The 14,346-nt window shown below is 45.9% G+C and overlaps 2 protein-coding genes across 3 annotated transcripts; one reads left to right on the top strand and one right to left on the bottom strand.

Annotated features, from left to right (window-relative positions):
• The first annotated feature begins 110 nt into the window (after positions 1 to 110).
• LOC311311886 (uncharacterized protein) lies at positions 111 to 9,418 on the top strand. 2 transcript variants are annotated; one of them, XM_084441682.1, is made up of 12 exons: positions 111 to 181; positions 457 to 529; positions 1,718 to 1,748; positions 3,224 to 3,304; positions 3,765 to 3,904; positions 4,026 to 4,151; positions 4,669 to 4,714; positions 4,890 to 4,964; positions 5,050 to 5,444; positions 5,569 to 5,673; positions 8,705 to 8,813; positions 8,943 to 9,418. In XM_084441682.1, the coding sequence occupies exons 2-12, from the start codon at positions 458 to 460 to the stop codon at positions 8,984 to 8,986; spliced, it is 1,224 nt and encodes a 407-aa protein (XP_084297808.1). In that variant the 5' UTR covers positions 111 to 181; position 457; the 3' UTR covers positions 8,987 to 9,418. The 2 variants fall into 2 exon arrangements, with proteins under 2 accessions (XP_084297808.1, XP_084297809.1); XM_084441683.1 differs by having other exon boundaries at positions 119 to 186.
• A 1,115-nt stretch (positions 9,419 to 10,533) lies between these two features.
• rbm12ba (RNA binding motif protein 12Ba) lies at positions 10,534 to 14,292 on the bottom strand. The gene is made up of 2 exons (XM_084441687.1): positions 14,206 to 14,292; positions 10,534 to 12,354 (listed from the first exon to the last, which is right to left on the bottom strand). Exon 2 carries the CDS (start codon positions 12,328 to 12,330, stop codon positions 10,744 to 10,746), a length of 1,587 nt encoding a protein of 528 aa, XP_084297813.1. The 5' UTR covers positions 12,331 to 12,354; positions 14,206 to 14,292; the 3' UTR covers positions 10,534 to 10,743.
• Positions 14,293 to 14,346: the final 54 nt, after the last annotated feature.

The raw sequence follows: 14,346 nt of genomic DNA on the forward strand, positions 1-14,346 counted from the left end.
CAGTTAGTGCTTTACAAATTAATGTACACTTCATGAACAAAGATATCAGGCAAGGGAACTGACGTCATGCTACTGAAAAGGTCCTTCAGTTCTCCTTTTTTCTTTGAGAGGCGTGATCCCAGAAGGTTGGCGGTGTGTCTTACTTTAGGTCGATCTAGTGCTAGCTATATTTTGATTTTAGGTAAGGTGCGTCGTTTAACTTAAAATAAGCAATAATACAGTCCCTTTGTGTATTTTGTCTAAGTAACGTTACACATTTAGACATTACAGGCGGTAAAACGTAAACTAGAGCTAACGTTAGCCAGGCTAGGGTTAGCTTCGCTTGAGGCCTATGCCAACAACGTCTCTAACCAAGGAGATTCCTAGAAGAGCGTTGCCAACCCCGGCCCATATGCTAATGCTACCCCTCACTATTCCTTCAATAATACTGTAATGTTGTGTTGTGTGGCCCTGCAGAATGGAAGGAAATGCTACTACACCCGCTGGGCCGCCACAGAAGAAGTTAAAAACGGCTAATGGAGGAGCTAAGGTAAAGGTGGAAACTAGCTAGTCATAAGCCCTGCTCAAAAGTCGTCGATCATTCAGGTAGTTCGATTGCCTTTGGCTTACAACCAAAGATAACCTTTAGTTCAAATACAGCCATTTTCACTGTTAGACTGTCTACTCGAATGCTATGCCCTGCCCAGTAATGAGCGGGGCGGCTAGAATGTTTGCTGCCATTTTCTTCTCTAACCGTTTTCCCCAAAAAAGGTGAGCACCACTAAATCAATGTGGTGTGTGTGAAATCTCTGAGGTTCTGCATCTTCGGCTACAGGGATTGGTGGCAGGAGCTTGCTGGCCTCCCCAAGGCTCATGGAGCTGCCCAATCTGTTGCTTTGCCCCTGAAGCACGACCAGAATGACACACTGGTGGGGCTCTTGTGGGGCGTGTAGATGGCCCCTAATTTGTCCTGGGACTGGCCTACTCCTGTATTGAATACAGAGGCTGGTACAACCCATAGGACCTCTCTCTCAACTCGTCTTTACCTCTGTACGTTGGGCTTTCAGTCCTGCAGCTCTTGTTGCGGCATTTGTTCATGAGCTCTAAATAGCATGACTTGCTCGGCGCTCACAACACTCTGGACCGGTTCATTGAACCTTTGGCTCGATGGTGAGCCTTTCTCGAGTGTCTGCTAAGCTCTGGACCTGTCAGGATTTACATTGCTCTGATCCTGTTGGTAGACGGTACCTTATTTACTCAATTGCTTTATGACAATCAGTGCCTCTACTTCCCCTGGCAATTCCAGGCAATGCAGACTTGTTTATAATCTGTTGAGTTTTCCATCACCCTCTAATGGACTGCTGGAGTGCTTGACTTTGGATAAAAGATCTGGACTCAATGCATTTTTCTTTTTAAGAGGGCCTAATGATATTGAACATGGTTGTACTGATTCAACCACTGAATTCGAGCAGATGTGGTCTTATCGCCTCTGCTATCATGTGTTTATACTGGCTTGAAAATCTAACTCGAAGCCTAGTATTTCAGTTTGAATGTATGGGAATTAAAGCAGACATGTCTCATTGATGCCCTCGCGAGGACATGAGGGATGAGCTGTAAGAAAGGTCTGTCTATCCTTCAAGGATGGGATGTTGGACATCACCCCTCCTATATACTGCCTCTTCCTCTCACTAATACCTGTGTCTCTCTCCACTATTTGGGTTGGTTCCTCCATTGACAGAGAAAGCAGCCGCAGTTTTCTGCTGACATAGGTAAGTCCGCCTCCACACAGTTCTGCTGCCACTGATGAGAGTTGGGGAGCTGAGACCTCGCTTCTCTTTGCCTCATCGCTGGCTTCTGATTGGGTGGGAGGCATGTCCATGACCTTTGCACTCTTGAGATTCTCGCATCTCAGAGGTCGAGTCAGTGAAGTGCCATCCATAGCCTTAGGCTGTGGGGCTGACCAGTTATTCACTGATTGATTTAATTTGAAGGTCTTTTTTAAGGTCTCGTGTATTTATGAGTTGAGGAGTTTATAAACTGAACAACTTTAGAAACGCCAACCCTTCCTCGAAACAATCTAGCACCGTTGACACTGGCAGTATACTGCCAATTTACAGTTTCCGCTCTAGCTCTTGAGGACCATATTGATACAGGACATCAATCAGGGTCCTCATAGTCCTCATTCTGGGAATGGCAGGTTGTCATTGTGGACCCGGTGCTGTGTATTGGTGGGGTGTTAGACAACTTAGTACCTCACGCTAAAGAATGATTTACCTCATTAAATCTTTCCCCTACTGCAGTCGCTGTAAGAGTTGTTTCTTGTAGTGCAGTTTCAGATGGGAAGTAGACCCTTTCATTTTGTACCTGCTATATCTGACACAAAAGTGCATGTAGCATTATGCTACTGTAACTGAGTAAAAATGTTGTGAGTCCCAGGTAATGGTGGCGAGTTGGTTGGTGAAACTCACTCGTTAAAAGTGTGCCAACAGTCCCTCTAAGAGGGACTTCCCTATTAGCGCAACGGTTAGCATGTGCGACTCGCAAGCGGGATAGCTCGTAGAAGCGTTTCGAATCCCACCCTGGGCAAGTCCTTAACATGGGTCAAACCGAAACAACGCAACGCAGAGACAGAATACTACTGCTACATTACCAGGATACCATCATGGTCTGATGCCTATGCACTACCTAGTGGTCAAATTACCCCCTGACCTAAGAGATTTACACCTCCTCCCCGTTAAAACAACCAGGCGTTTTGTAGGGGACATGGACAACTTTCCCACTTGACATCAGTCTTCTCTGATGGGACTGCTTCCTCGGTGTCCATGCAAAAGTTTCACTCCTGTGAATGAACATGATATAGAGCAGTACCGGGTGGGAGTCCTGTGGTCTGTACGTGGGTGTGCAGAGCAATTGTCCCTCCCAACTGCTCTCAACAAGCCTAAGACATAGGGGGTTGGGTTTCTAATTGATGTTCAGTGAATTAAAATACCTTTAAACTCCACTTTTGGCATTTTGACATGCCTTTTGGTCTTTACTTTCAGTAAAGAGTATTAGATCCAAATCTATTATCTTCTTTTGAAGAATGTGGCTCTTCAGCCATTGGCTGTGTGTTTGTCAGGTGAAAGGGACATGGGGCCCTGTAGCCTCACCTGTCCATGGTCAGAGTCCAGATTGTCTCAAGCGTGATTTGCAGTGTTCGTGTGTGTATCTGTGTTTTGTACTGATCTGTGTGTATATTTTTCAGTCTTCACCTCTAAAGGTGGCTCCATCCAGACCATCCCTTCTCTCGGCAAACAGCTGAAGGGCGTCACAGAGCCCATTGTTGGTGAGTACTAGAACCAGCTCCAAACTGGTCCCTTACCCAATCCAGTCCGCTAAGGGGGCGATCACACCAGGAAAAGACGCTAGAAACGAGACGCTAGTAAAACCATTGATTTCCTATGATACGGCGCGTCTGACTGGCGTTCCGGCATCTTTTTCGACGGCCGTCTTTCAAGCGTCTTTTTTGACGCGCGTTCTTGCAGGCGCGTCAGTTTTGACGCGCGTTTGTAGACGCTGAATTGAAAAAAAAAGTTGAACTATTTTCAACTTTTGAGCGTCAGACGCGAGAAGCGCCATTTCGTCATTGTCATATTTGGCCCAGGCGTTTCAAGCGTCTTTTCCAGGTGTGATCGCCCCCTAACCTTTGGAACCCACGCTTTTGGCAACCTAAACAGTTGTAATTAGTATGCATGTAAAAAATAAATTGACTATGACTAACCTTGCAGTGCATCTCGTCTCTGCAGGTCTCCAGTTTGTATGGGAGTTTCGTAGCCCCAGCAAGTCTGTTCCACCACATTACCAGTGCAAACTCTGCCAGGTGACCCGCCTACAGAACGACATGATGGCCCACATCAAAGGCTGGAAACATGGCTTCAGATACATGGTGGGTTTGAAAGTTTGACAGAGGTCGGTTGAATGAGGGTGTGTTAGTAGGGGCCTGTGCACTTGCACCCTTTGAAGTGAATGCTATTTAACTTTGCGCGTGTTGTTCTTCTGTGTTTTAGAAGCGTAACCACCCTCTTAAGGTTCCCTACGAGGAGGAGGCAGCAGTGAAGGACCCTGCTGTGAGGAAGGGCATTCGAGACATTGCAGCAGAGGTGGAGAAGACTGAGGGCAGGGGACAGCTACGAGTGAGTGAGCTGGGGGTGGGGGTCAACTGAGGAGGACGCCTAAACTGTCTTGACTTAGTTTCTACTTTCCCATCGCACACTACCTTAAAGGTACCCAATGTGGTTTTTGACCACTTGTATGCGCTCTAGAGCAAATTTGAGAAGATGGTCCCCGAAAATCACGTACTACTTCAATGGGTCAATACGCGGAGCACATGATAGTGACATTTCACACATCTTTGTTGTTTTCAAAACATTAGCTAAATATCATTTTGTGAAGAAATTACAAGGTAAGAAAGACATTCAAGTGATTCAACATGTTTATTAGACTACAAGGAACCATATAATCGAGGAATTTCAAAAATAAACAAAAACGGATTGTTTTGATTCACGTTTCGTTCGGTACCTTTAAGGGATTTGACGACTCATTATGGCAACAGCTCTACCACCTGCCCTGTCAAAAGGCGGCGCTCTTGCCCTGTGTTTTGAGTCGTGGCTAATTTAGGTAGAATATTGACCTCATCTTGGCTGGTTTTAGGTTATCCTGAAGGAGCCCAGGGACGTCGCTGCCTTCCAAGGACTACGTAAGTCCATTATGGTTTATACACCCACCATCCATGGTCCCTGGAGTTGGGCTGGAAACGGCCAACATAATACCATTCGGGGTCAACACAGTAGTGTGAAATATGGGAGTAATGAACAAAGCCTCTACCAGACTCAGTGCTTGTCATGTATATGTTGGCTCTTTCATTGTCTCAGGCTCAGCAATACCTAAGGTGGCAGCTGCAGGGGGTCCAGGAGGACCAGGGATGGGACTGCGAGGGCCAAAACCAGGTAACGGATGCCTCTTAATCCTGTCATAGCAGTGGTGAAAGTTGCTCTTGTGCTGATGCTGGTTTCTCCCCTGTGTCCTCTGCAGGAGGCAGGTTTTCCGATGCTCTATTTCCAGGGGAGTTTCCCCCTCAGGGAGGCCTCCTCTCTGACTACCCCATGGGAGGAGAAGGGGAGTTGGGCATGGGGGGCTACTCCGATCCCCTGATTCACTCCGGGCCGGCCTTTTCAGGAGGGGACATGGGTCCCAGGCGCTTCCCAGATGAAGGTCTGCGCTTAGGGGGAGGAGGCGGTGATGGTTTTGGGATGACTGGCAGGAGAGAGGGATTTGGGATGGGGGGTCTGTTGGGAGAAGCCCCTGGAAGGCGCTATCCTGACGAGTTCAGGGGTGGTCAAACGGGGAGCGGCCCAGTAGACAGACCAGGATTAATGGGAGCTGCGCCAGAGGGAAGCAACCTCCCCTCCACTCTACTAAAATACCTGGTAGGTTCCCCATCGGCTGTACCGCGATCGGCTTGTAAATATTTCCGTCTTCTCTTCTGTATTTCTGCGTAAATGCAATTTGCTTACGTTGGCTGGGGATTTCTGTTTGCACTTGTGTGTGTAGGACTCATTCAGGATTGAGAACGAGAACGATGCCCAGATTGTGTTGAAGGTGACTCAGAAGCTGACGGACGTGTTGATGGAGTACAGACTCAGGAGTGTGTCCTCGGTATGTAAACACGTATCCGCCGCTCAGCCCAAATTACACCTCCAAACAGGGGTGAAAATTAACTTTTTGGCTCACAGTGAGTCACCTGCCAAGGGGACTGTAGATGAAAAAATCTACCGGCCAAGTATATATTTTTTTCAGATAGCCTTCCGAAATCTAGTCGCCAATTGGAAATTTTACCTGCATTTGGCCAGTGGCAGGTGTTAATTTTCAGCCCTGCCTCCAAATCTTCAGTTCTTGCATTCAAAACCGCTTCTCATCTGCCTCAAACAACTTTAACTGCTGTCCGATACATCATGTAGCAGGATGTTTTGGTGTACGTACTGTGGGTTGTCAAAAGAATGAGGTCCTGGTTACCAGATATTACCGTAAGTGATTTCACTACTGTAAGTGGCAGTCATGACTTCAGGTTCATGTTATCGAGTGCTACTAGCACCGGCCCCTTGGAAACTATGAGGAGTTTCAAGTGTAGACATAAGACGTGAAAACCCATAACTGGTCAACCCTTCAGTCTGCGAGGAAGATGAGAAGGCCCAAGGAAGTATCAAGAAGGCCTGAGCGAGAACAGGTTCAAACCAAACCAAAGCAACCTGGTCACCCAAAAGCCGCAAGAACCCCCGACCTTTGACCTGAACACCCGAAGCCTGTGTGCATGTGTGCTGTTGCTAAGCAGAGAAATCCATCAATAAACACTGCACCAAGAGGCACTCAATGAGCAACCAGTGCCCTCCCAAAAAATCCTGCCGAGTCCCCTGAAAGCCCTGGACCAGAGAAGGTTAACCCCGCCTGAAAGCCCCAGACCAGAGAAGGTTAACCCCACCTGAAAGCCCCAGACCAGAGAGAAGGTTAACCCCACCTGAAAGCCCCAGACCAGAGAGAAGGTTAACCCCGCCTGAAAGCCCCAGACCAGAGAGAAGGTTAACCCCACCTGAAAGCCCTGGACCAGAGAAGGTTAACCCCACCTGAAAGCCCCAGACCAGAGAGAAGGTTAACCCCACCTGAAAGCCCCAGACCAGAGAGAAGGTTAACCCCACCTGAAAGCCCCAGACCAGAGAGAAGGTTAACCCCGCCTGAAAGCCCCAGACCAGAGAGAAGGTTAACCCCGCCTGAAAGCCCCAGACCAGAGAGAAGGTTAACCCCGCCTGAACGCCCCAGACCAGAGAGAAGGTTAACCCCACCTGAAAGCCCCGGACCAGAGAGAAGGTTAACCCCGCCTGAAAGCCCCGGACCAGAGAGAAGGTTAACCCCGCCTGAAAGCCCCAGACCAGAGAAGGTTAACCCCACCTGAAAGCCCCAGACCAGAGAGAAGGTTAACCCCGCCTGAAAGCCCCAGACCAGAGAAGGTTAACCCCGCCTGAAAGCCCCAGACCAGAGAAGGTTAACCCCACCTGAAAGCCCCAGACCAGAGAGAAGGTTAACCCCGCCTGAAAGCCCCGGACCAGAGAGAAGGCTAACCCCACCTGAAAGCCCCAGACCAGAGAAGGTTAACCCCGCCTGAAAGCCCCAGACCAGAGAGATGGTTAACCCCACCTGAAAGCCCCAGACCAGAGAAGGTTAACCCCACCTGAAAGCCCCAGACCAGAGAGAAGGTTAACCCCACCTGAAAGCCCCAGACCAGAGAAGGTTAACCCCGCCTGAAAGCCCCAGACCAGAGAGAAGGTTAACCCCACCTGAAAGCCCCAGACCAGAGAAGGTTAACCCCACCTGAAAGCCCCAGACCAGAGAAGGTTAACCCCACCTGAAAGCCCCAGACCAGAGAGGTTAACCCCACCTGAAAGCCCCGGACCAGAGAGAAGGTTAACCCCACCTGAAAGCCCCAGACCAGAGAAGGTTAACCCCACCTGAAAGCCCCAGACCAGAGAAGGTTAACCCCACCTGAAAGCCCCAGACCAGAGAAGGTTAACCCCACCTGAAAGCCCCAGACCAGAGAGGTTAACCCCACCTGAAAGCCCCGGACCAGAGAGAAGGTTAACCCCACCTGAAAGCCCCAGACCAGAGAAGGTTAACCCCACCTGAAAGCCCCAGACCAGAGAAGGTTAACCCCACCTGAAAGCCCCAGACCAGAGAGGTTAACCCCACCTGAAAGCCCCGGACCAGAGAGAAGGTTAACCCCGCCTGAAAGCCCCAGACCAGAGAAGGTTAACCCCACCTGAAAGCATGAGAGAAAGCATGAGAGAAGTCAGGCGCACAGGGCAGGTTAACCGTGGGATTGTGAAACCTAAGGATTGGACTCCTCAGTAGAGAAGACTTGACCCCTCACCATTCAACCACAACCCATTGGTTCCCAAGATACTGGACGAGGAAGAAGGGAGTATGCACCCCAACAACAACCAGGATGGGGAGGTTGGATCGCTCGGAGAGGGTACTGGGAGATCAAAATCATCCCCTGCCGAAGACCCAGAGGATGGAAGTTTGTGGGATTAGAAGATTGCCTGAGAAATTAAATGGGATCGCCATCAGTCATCTGGTGCGTCTGAGGCATTCATCTGATGAAGATATGAGTGAAAAAGGATCAACAGTATACAGTAACAGGATCAACAGTAAAATGCTTGCAATCAATTTATTAATCCAACCTATAATGAATGTGTTGGACTAATAGGAAAAGTATTTTTGAATACGTGCAAGGGGGATTAGCCCATGTTTACTTGCTGTACCTGTGCCTGTCCAATTGTGGAAATTGACCATGACTTCTAGAGAAGTCGAATTCTAAGGTTGGTGTACGTCACTGAAAGCTTGTATGTTGTGCATGACTGTGGGGAGGGGATAAGTTATTTGAGAGATCTAGCGTTAAGACATCATTATACCGTTAATCATTAATCCTAATCAGAACTCGTTCCAGGAAACTGTTGGAATCAGAACTCGTTCCACTGACAATCATCTATGGTACTGTTGGAATCAGGATAAAGAAATGTTGCATTTGATTTGTTGACGCCAGCAAGCATGATGTCATTGCTCAAAGAGATTGCTCCAATGTGCGTCTCATTAATTCCTTGTTGATTTTGTGTGTGCAAATGTGCGGTCTATCCTGCAGGGTCCTGGTCAGAAGAACAGTTCTTCTATGAGTTCAATGGGATACTCCTCCCCCGCTCCCTCCTCCAGAATGCCGAGCAGTGGTGACCGCTACTCAAGCAGCTTCTCTGGTACGAAGCACCTGCCTTGGACTCTACCTCATTCACAGGGATCTCGTCTACAGAGTCTTCATTCCCTTTCAGTACTCCACCAGGGGGCCAGTACTCTACCTTGCGAGCTCAACTCTTCTTTCTCTGCAGGTCCATCCAGATACTCTGACGGTCCATCCAGGTTCTACAATTGACACACGACTACATGTGACAGCGGTTCTCTCACCCTCCAGGCCCACCTTGGTGACGCACCACAGCCATCATCTCACGACATGCACCCAGAAAGGGGGGCGGTCTACTCTGCACCTACTAGTGTCGTCTTCCCAGAATGAAGGGTGAAATGGCTTTACACTTGAGCTTTGATCCCTTCCAAGTATTCTTTTATTCAGAAGATGTACTTATGAGTGCAAATTAGATTTTTTAGTATTCGTTTTTGTAATTTATAGTTTTTGGACCAAATTGAGATTTGTGAAGGCTTTTTTCTTTCACAGACAGTATTCATGTTTTATAGTGGTACTATGAACTGTTCTGCAAAATATTGTCAAAAGTATGAAAACAAAGTTTTAGAAAGTTTGTCTGTAGATAAAAAGGTTGATGACATGTAATCCATGCATACATTTTCATGTTTTCTACCACACCAGTCTCAATAAAAGGTTCAACTCTCATTTCTGATGTCATTCTTGATTCATATCTGTAATTATTGTTGCAAGATTAAATTCTCGCTGTGTCAAAAGCTCATAATATTGGAGGTCTCAACCAAGTCTAACAACTTTCTGTTCAACCTTTTGTTTAGTCACATTTTCAATTTGCACAACATCCATCTGTTGTGGACCATACCATACACAATTCATGTGTCCACAGAATATGCAGTCAACACGTAAATGCTGGTTAGCAATTAAAAACTAAACAATGGCATCACTAGACTCTCTTGCATCTAGTGATTATTCAAACCCTCTTAAATGAGTAGTAAAGGGAAAATGCATGTTTAGCCCTGTTTTAAGGTTACTTATGATCATATACAATGGTTCAGATCAAAACGTTGACAAAACTAGCACTTTTGAGAGTCTGATAATTGCTCTCCCACCATTTTGGTCATAAGTAACCTGAAAACAGGGCTAAACATGCATTTTCCCTTTACTACTCCTTTAAAGGCACACTGAAACGGACGTTTGAGATCTAACTTCCGTAGTTTGAAGTATTTCCGACGCAAACAAGCTGAGGGTGGGACATATGTTTAGAAGAATTTGATTGGAACATTGACAAGTGGACGGGTTTTAAGAACTTTAGACAGATTCAATAGAAGGATAGCATTGATTGACGGGTGGATGTCGTGAGATTATTGGCCTAAAATCTAAGGTACCTGTTGTCGTCATTGCACGTGACATACCGTTTTCCAGGAAATAAGAAATGATATACTTTGATATAAGATTACAACGAAAGTAGAATTTTTTAATTTTTTGGGCATACATCGTTGAATAGGTGAACACTGTCTAATTATGTGAACCAAAATGGGACAGAATGCTTTTTTCATTTCAGTGCGATTTTAAGGCCAGTGTCTGAAATACCACAACTTCTACAGTTCATTAATGGTGAGTAAAATAATAAGCAAGAATGCTAATTATAATAGATTTTAATAAAATTACAAATGTAACAATGAAGAGGCACATTGGCAAAACTGAAAAACAATGGATATAAACAAAAAATATTGTTCCATAATATTGTGAAGAACAATATGCTGGATATGAACAAAAGGAATGTCGAGTGGTGAGATTATTAAGTCTAAACAGACGTCTTCGGTAATGGTCATTCTCAGAGAATGACTTCTTGCTGTCCAAATGTCACATGGTTTGTAGCAGATGCATTGTACCTTAGATGAAAGTCAATTAATTGAAGACACGGCCCAAGTCCCAAGGTTTCTTATTCCTTTGAAATCCTTGCCTTTTGTCTCATCTTACAATGCCATTACTGGAGTTTTGTTTCCCTTCTTGGTTGTTTCACAAAGATCCTGCATCTGTTGAACGCTTATGCGGGTCATGAGTACCTGAGACCCAAGGAAGTTCTGTCCATTTCGTTTCTGCGCCGTTGCAGCAAAGTTCTCTGTTTTAAACTGTACCACAGCCTCGCCTTCACACAAAAAGATGATGAACCTATCATTCAGTTTAAATTGGCTAAACAATTCCTTCACATCGGTTTTCTGCACATCTGCTGGCATGTTCCGTACATATAAGCATGTTTGAGCTGTGGGGAGAACACTCACTTTTCTTCTCACTGGGTTCTTGCGACAGAGCCTCTTTGTTTTGTTTGTGTCTCCCCTTAAAGCGAAGTCTTGTTCAGAAGAAAACATTCTGGACTCCGACAACATGGCCTTCATCTTTTCACGAGTGATTGAGGAGACTTCAATGGTCTGGGACCCTACATGACAACCACTGAGATTCATAGCATTCACATAATTCTGTGGTTGGTGAAATATGAAAAATGCAGTATCTGTTCGCAGGCGATCCTTGTCAAGTAGGTGTATAACTCTGCTGTGGGGGATATTTGGACATCCAAATAATTCTTTTATATCGGTCTTTGTCATCTTTTTGGACAGGTTCTTGACCATGACATAGTACTCCTCAACACATTTAGATCTGGGCCTCTTGGGTGAAGTAAAGAGTGAACGTTCCTCCGAAGAATGTCTCTTGGCCCCGATCCTGGAGGAGGAAGATCGGTGTCGCCTGGGTTCATCATACAAGGGTTTTTCTTGGGGCTCATGCTGTGTTAACTGAGGTTCAGAGGTAGGATCATGACATTGCTGGACTGCATACGTCCAAATCTTCTCCGAAGCTCCACGGACCTCCACACGGTCGGAACCTAACCATTGGTTGTTGAAGTGTAGAGCATCAGATGCATCCTGGGTGTCCGCAAATTTCACCAGGCAGCAGACACGGCCAAGGCTAAGTTTCACGTTAGATATCACCTCCTGGATTTGCAGACCTTTAAAGAAACAGCAGATATCCTGCTTGGTGACTGGCAATCGCAGGCCAAAGAGTCTGACATATCCTGGCCTTGATCTGGTCAACTCCTCCACAGCAATGGCTGCGCCATCAGACCTAGTAGGACTTATAGGATGTGGCACAGGGTTGTTTGACTCTTCCTGCTGATTTGACTGCATTCCTTGGAGAGCAGCAATCAGCCCATTAAGTAGGGTAGTAGCAGCATCAGGTGAGGGTACAAGTCGGGGTGCAGTTGAAGGCAGTTCCTGTTGCAGCTTTGATTCCATTTTCTTTTCCTGTTGTAGCTTTGAATCTATTTTCTCTTTCAACTCCCCAAGGCTGCTAATATGCAGAGTCACCTGAGATCCTCTGAGGAGACACCCTGAGCGACGCATCGCAAGTTGCCCATCTCTTTCAGTGGTGAACTGAATGAATGCTTCACCAAGACTTCCTCCTATAATGCAAACACCACCTTCTGGTATACAGACATCTTCAAAAAATGTGCGTATATCTTCAGAACCAGCCTCAATATTCAGTCCCTGTAGTCGTAGTACTATGGTCATGTTGAACTTGTTTCCTTTACAGATCTGTAAAAAGATTAAATAGATTAATTCAAGAGCAATCCGTTTTCATAAAAAAAAAAAAAATTTGAATCAGCAAGTAGCATGAGGCAATATGGCGCGTTAGCTCTGGTTTTACGTTATATGCATTTCGCCGTACACCCTTCCAGGGACAATATTATTATCTATTACTGCTTTTCACTCTGCCTAATGTTACACTTCCGAAGTGAAAATGGTATTTGAACGATGAAAGCCTTTTCTCCAAGGCATGACTTTCCATCCTCCACTTTTTATATAAAAAAACACTTTTTGTACTTAAAAATGTCGACTAGCCTGGTTTCGTCAATGTGATTTCTCTCACTTCGGTGAGTAACATAAGTTCTCTCTAGAGACGGAAGTGTAGAAAAGAGTTAGACGCGGTAATGGATAATATTGTCCCTGGCAGGGCGAGAGAGCTTCTGTAGTATAATTGGGTAGATACTTTAGTTTAGGAGAAAGGAACAATGTCCAGGTCCAGGTATTGACTGAAGGAGAGATCTGCATTGTGTGCTTATATACCTTTCTTAGCACTCAATCAGTAATTTTGGGAGGGTGATATATACAATTCTGACAGCTCAAAATGATAATGTAATCACTGGGTACTTAGGAAGCCGTGAGGAATCTTCATGACACAATGTAATCCTCTCTCTAATATGTTCATACTCTAAATATGGTCAATTTTCTGGTGTTCTGTGTGCCTTGTATATGCTGAGGTTATTTTATACAAGCTGGTGAGAAAGGCCAGCTCTGTTGTGGGGCAGCAATTGGACAGCCTGGAGACAAACTGAAGTCCATTCTGGACAACCCCTCCCACCCCCTCTATGACGAGCTGTGGCGGATAGGGAGCACTTTCAGCCATTGGCTCACTTCACCCTGGTGCAAAACTGAGCAGCCATCAGACAACAACAGTGTCTGTGCACTCCTGAGTGTTGTGGATGTGTGCATGCATGCATGCATGCATGCATGCATGTATATTTGATAACTGTATACATACAAAATGAGGGCACATCAAGGCAATGTGACTATAATGTAGGTTGTCAGGCCAAACCTGTAGGCAGGACCAGCGGTTTTATGTCAGTGAATGGAGAAGAGCCTCCACGCTCCCATAGAAAAAGCATTGTCTATTCGATAACCTGAGCATAACTTGAACTCAAGTTGATAGATGCGTTCGTGAAATCGAGAGCCAGTCCAAGCCCCGTATTTCTGCAACCCTCCTCCTCCTCCTAGTCAAGTCAAAGTAATGGGAGGGAAAACCTTCTCGTTTTCACCGCTACCGCGAACGACACCGACTGAAGTTGGGGGGGGAAAGGTCGCAACAGAACAATTATGTGCACTCGCACAAATGCTCCCAAATATATTTCGAGGTCGCACACATTTTACAACATAAATCACTGGAAAACTAAAAACTGGCACCTACTACGCAAAATGTGTATAGGTTGTCAGTTTTTTTATCGAGTGCTGGAGGCGGTACGAAATGTGATTCTCTATACTGAAAAAACCCTCACTTCCCCTGCCGTTACCCGATATCAGAGAAAGTAGAGATAAATTAAAGTCAACAACTTGACAGTTCCCACAAAACAGAACGATATGATCAGCAACATAGACTACACATGATTGTGATAAAGTATACTACACTACGGAACAGCCATATTACGCAAAACCTACTGTTTTCAACAGTATCTTGCCATCACGTTTCTACAACGATGTAGCCATATTTCTTACATTTTACGTAAATTATCCTATTCGACTGGACTCAGAAGAACTAGGATAGCTAGCAGCGATGTATCATATGACAACAATACCGCAACATTTCTGTTAATCCAGCTCTAAATAGCTCACCAGAATAGTTTATACCATACAATGGTTTTCTCCGTTTTGTGGCGTCCTCGAGTAACGTTATAGTGGAAGTGACTTTCCGACGTCCGTCCGGTCAGCGGCAGGTTCTGAGCCGAGTGCTTTATGAGCACGTGGTATGCGTGC

Source organism: Borostomias antarcticus, assembly GCF_949987555.1.
Source record: "Borostomias antarcticus genome assembly, chromosome: 8".
NCBI classification, from domain to species: domain Eukaryota; kingdom Metazoa; phylum Chordata; class Actinopteri; order Stomiiformes; family Stomiidae; genus Borostomias; species Borostomias antarcticus.

What these genes read in the sequence shown, in the direction of transcription:
- LOC311311886 (XM_084441682.1), top strand. Translation starts at nt 458, where the DNA reads ATGGAAGGAAATGCTACTACACCCGCTGGGCCGCCACAGAAGAAGTTA. An exon ending in AACATGGCTTCAGATACATG is followed by an intron (nt 3,905 to 4,025) that starts GTGGGTTTGAAA and finishes TCTGTGTTTTAG; the next exon opens with AAGCGTAACCACCCTCTTAA. An exon ending in ACTGCGAGGGCCAAAACCAG is followed by an intron (nt 4,965 to 5,049) that starts GTAACGGATGCC and finishes TGTCCTCTGCAG; the next exon opens with GAGGCAGGTTTTCCGATGCT.
- rbm12ba (XM_084441687.1), bottom strand. Translation starts at nt 12,330, where the DNA reads ATGACCATAGTACTACGACTACAGGGACTGAATATTGAGGCTGGTTCT.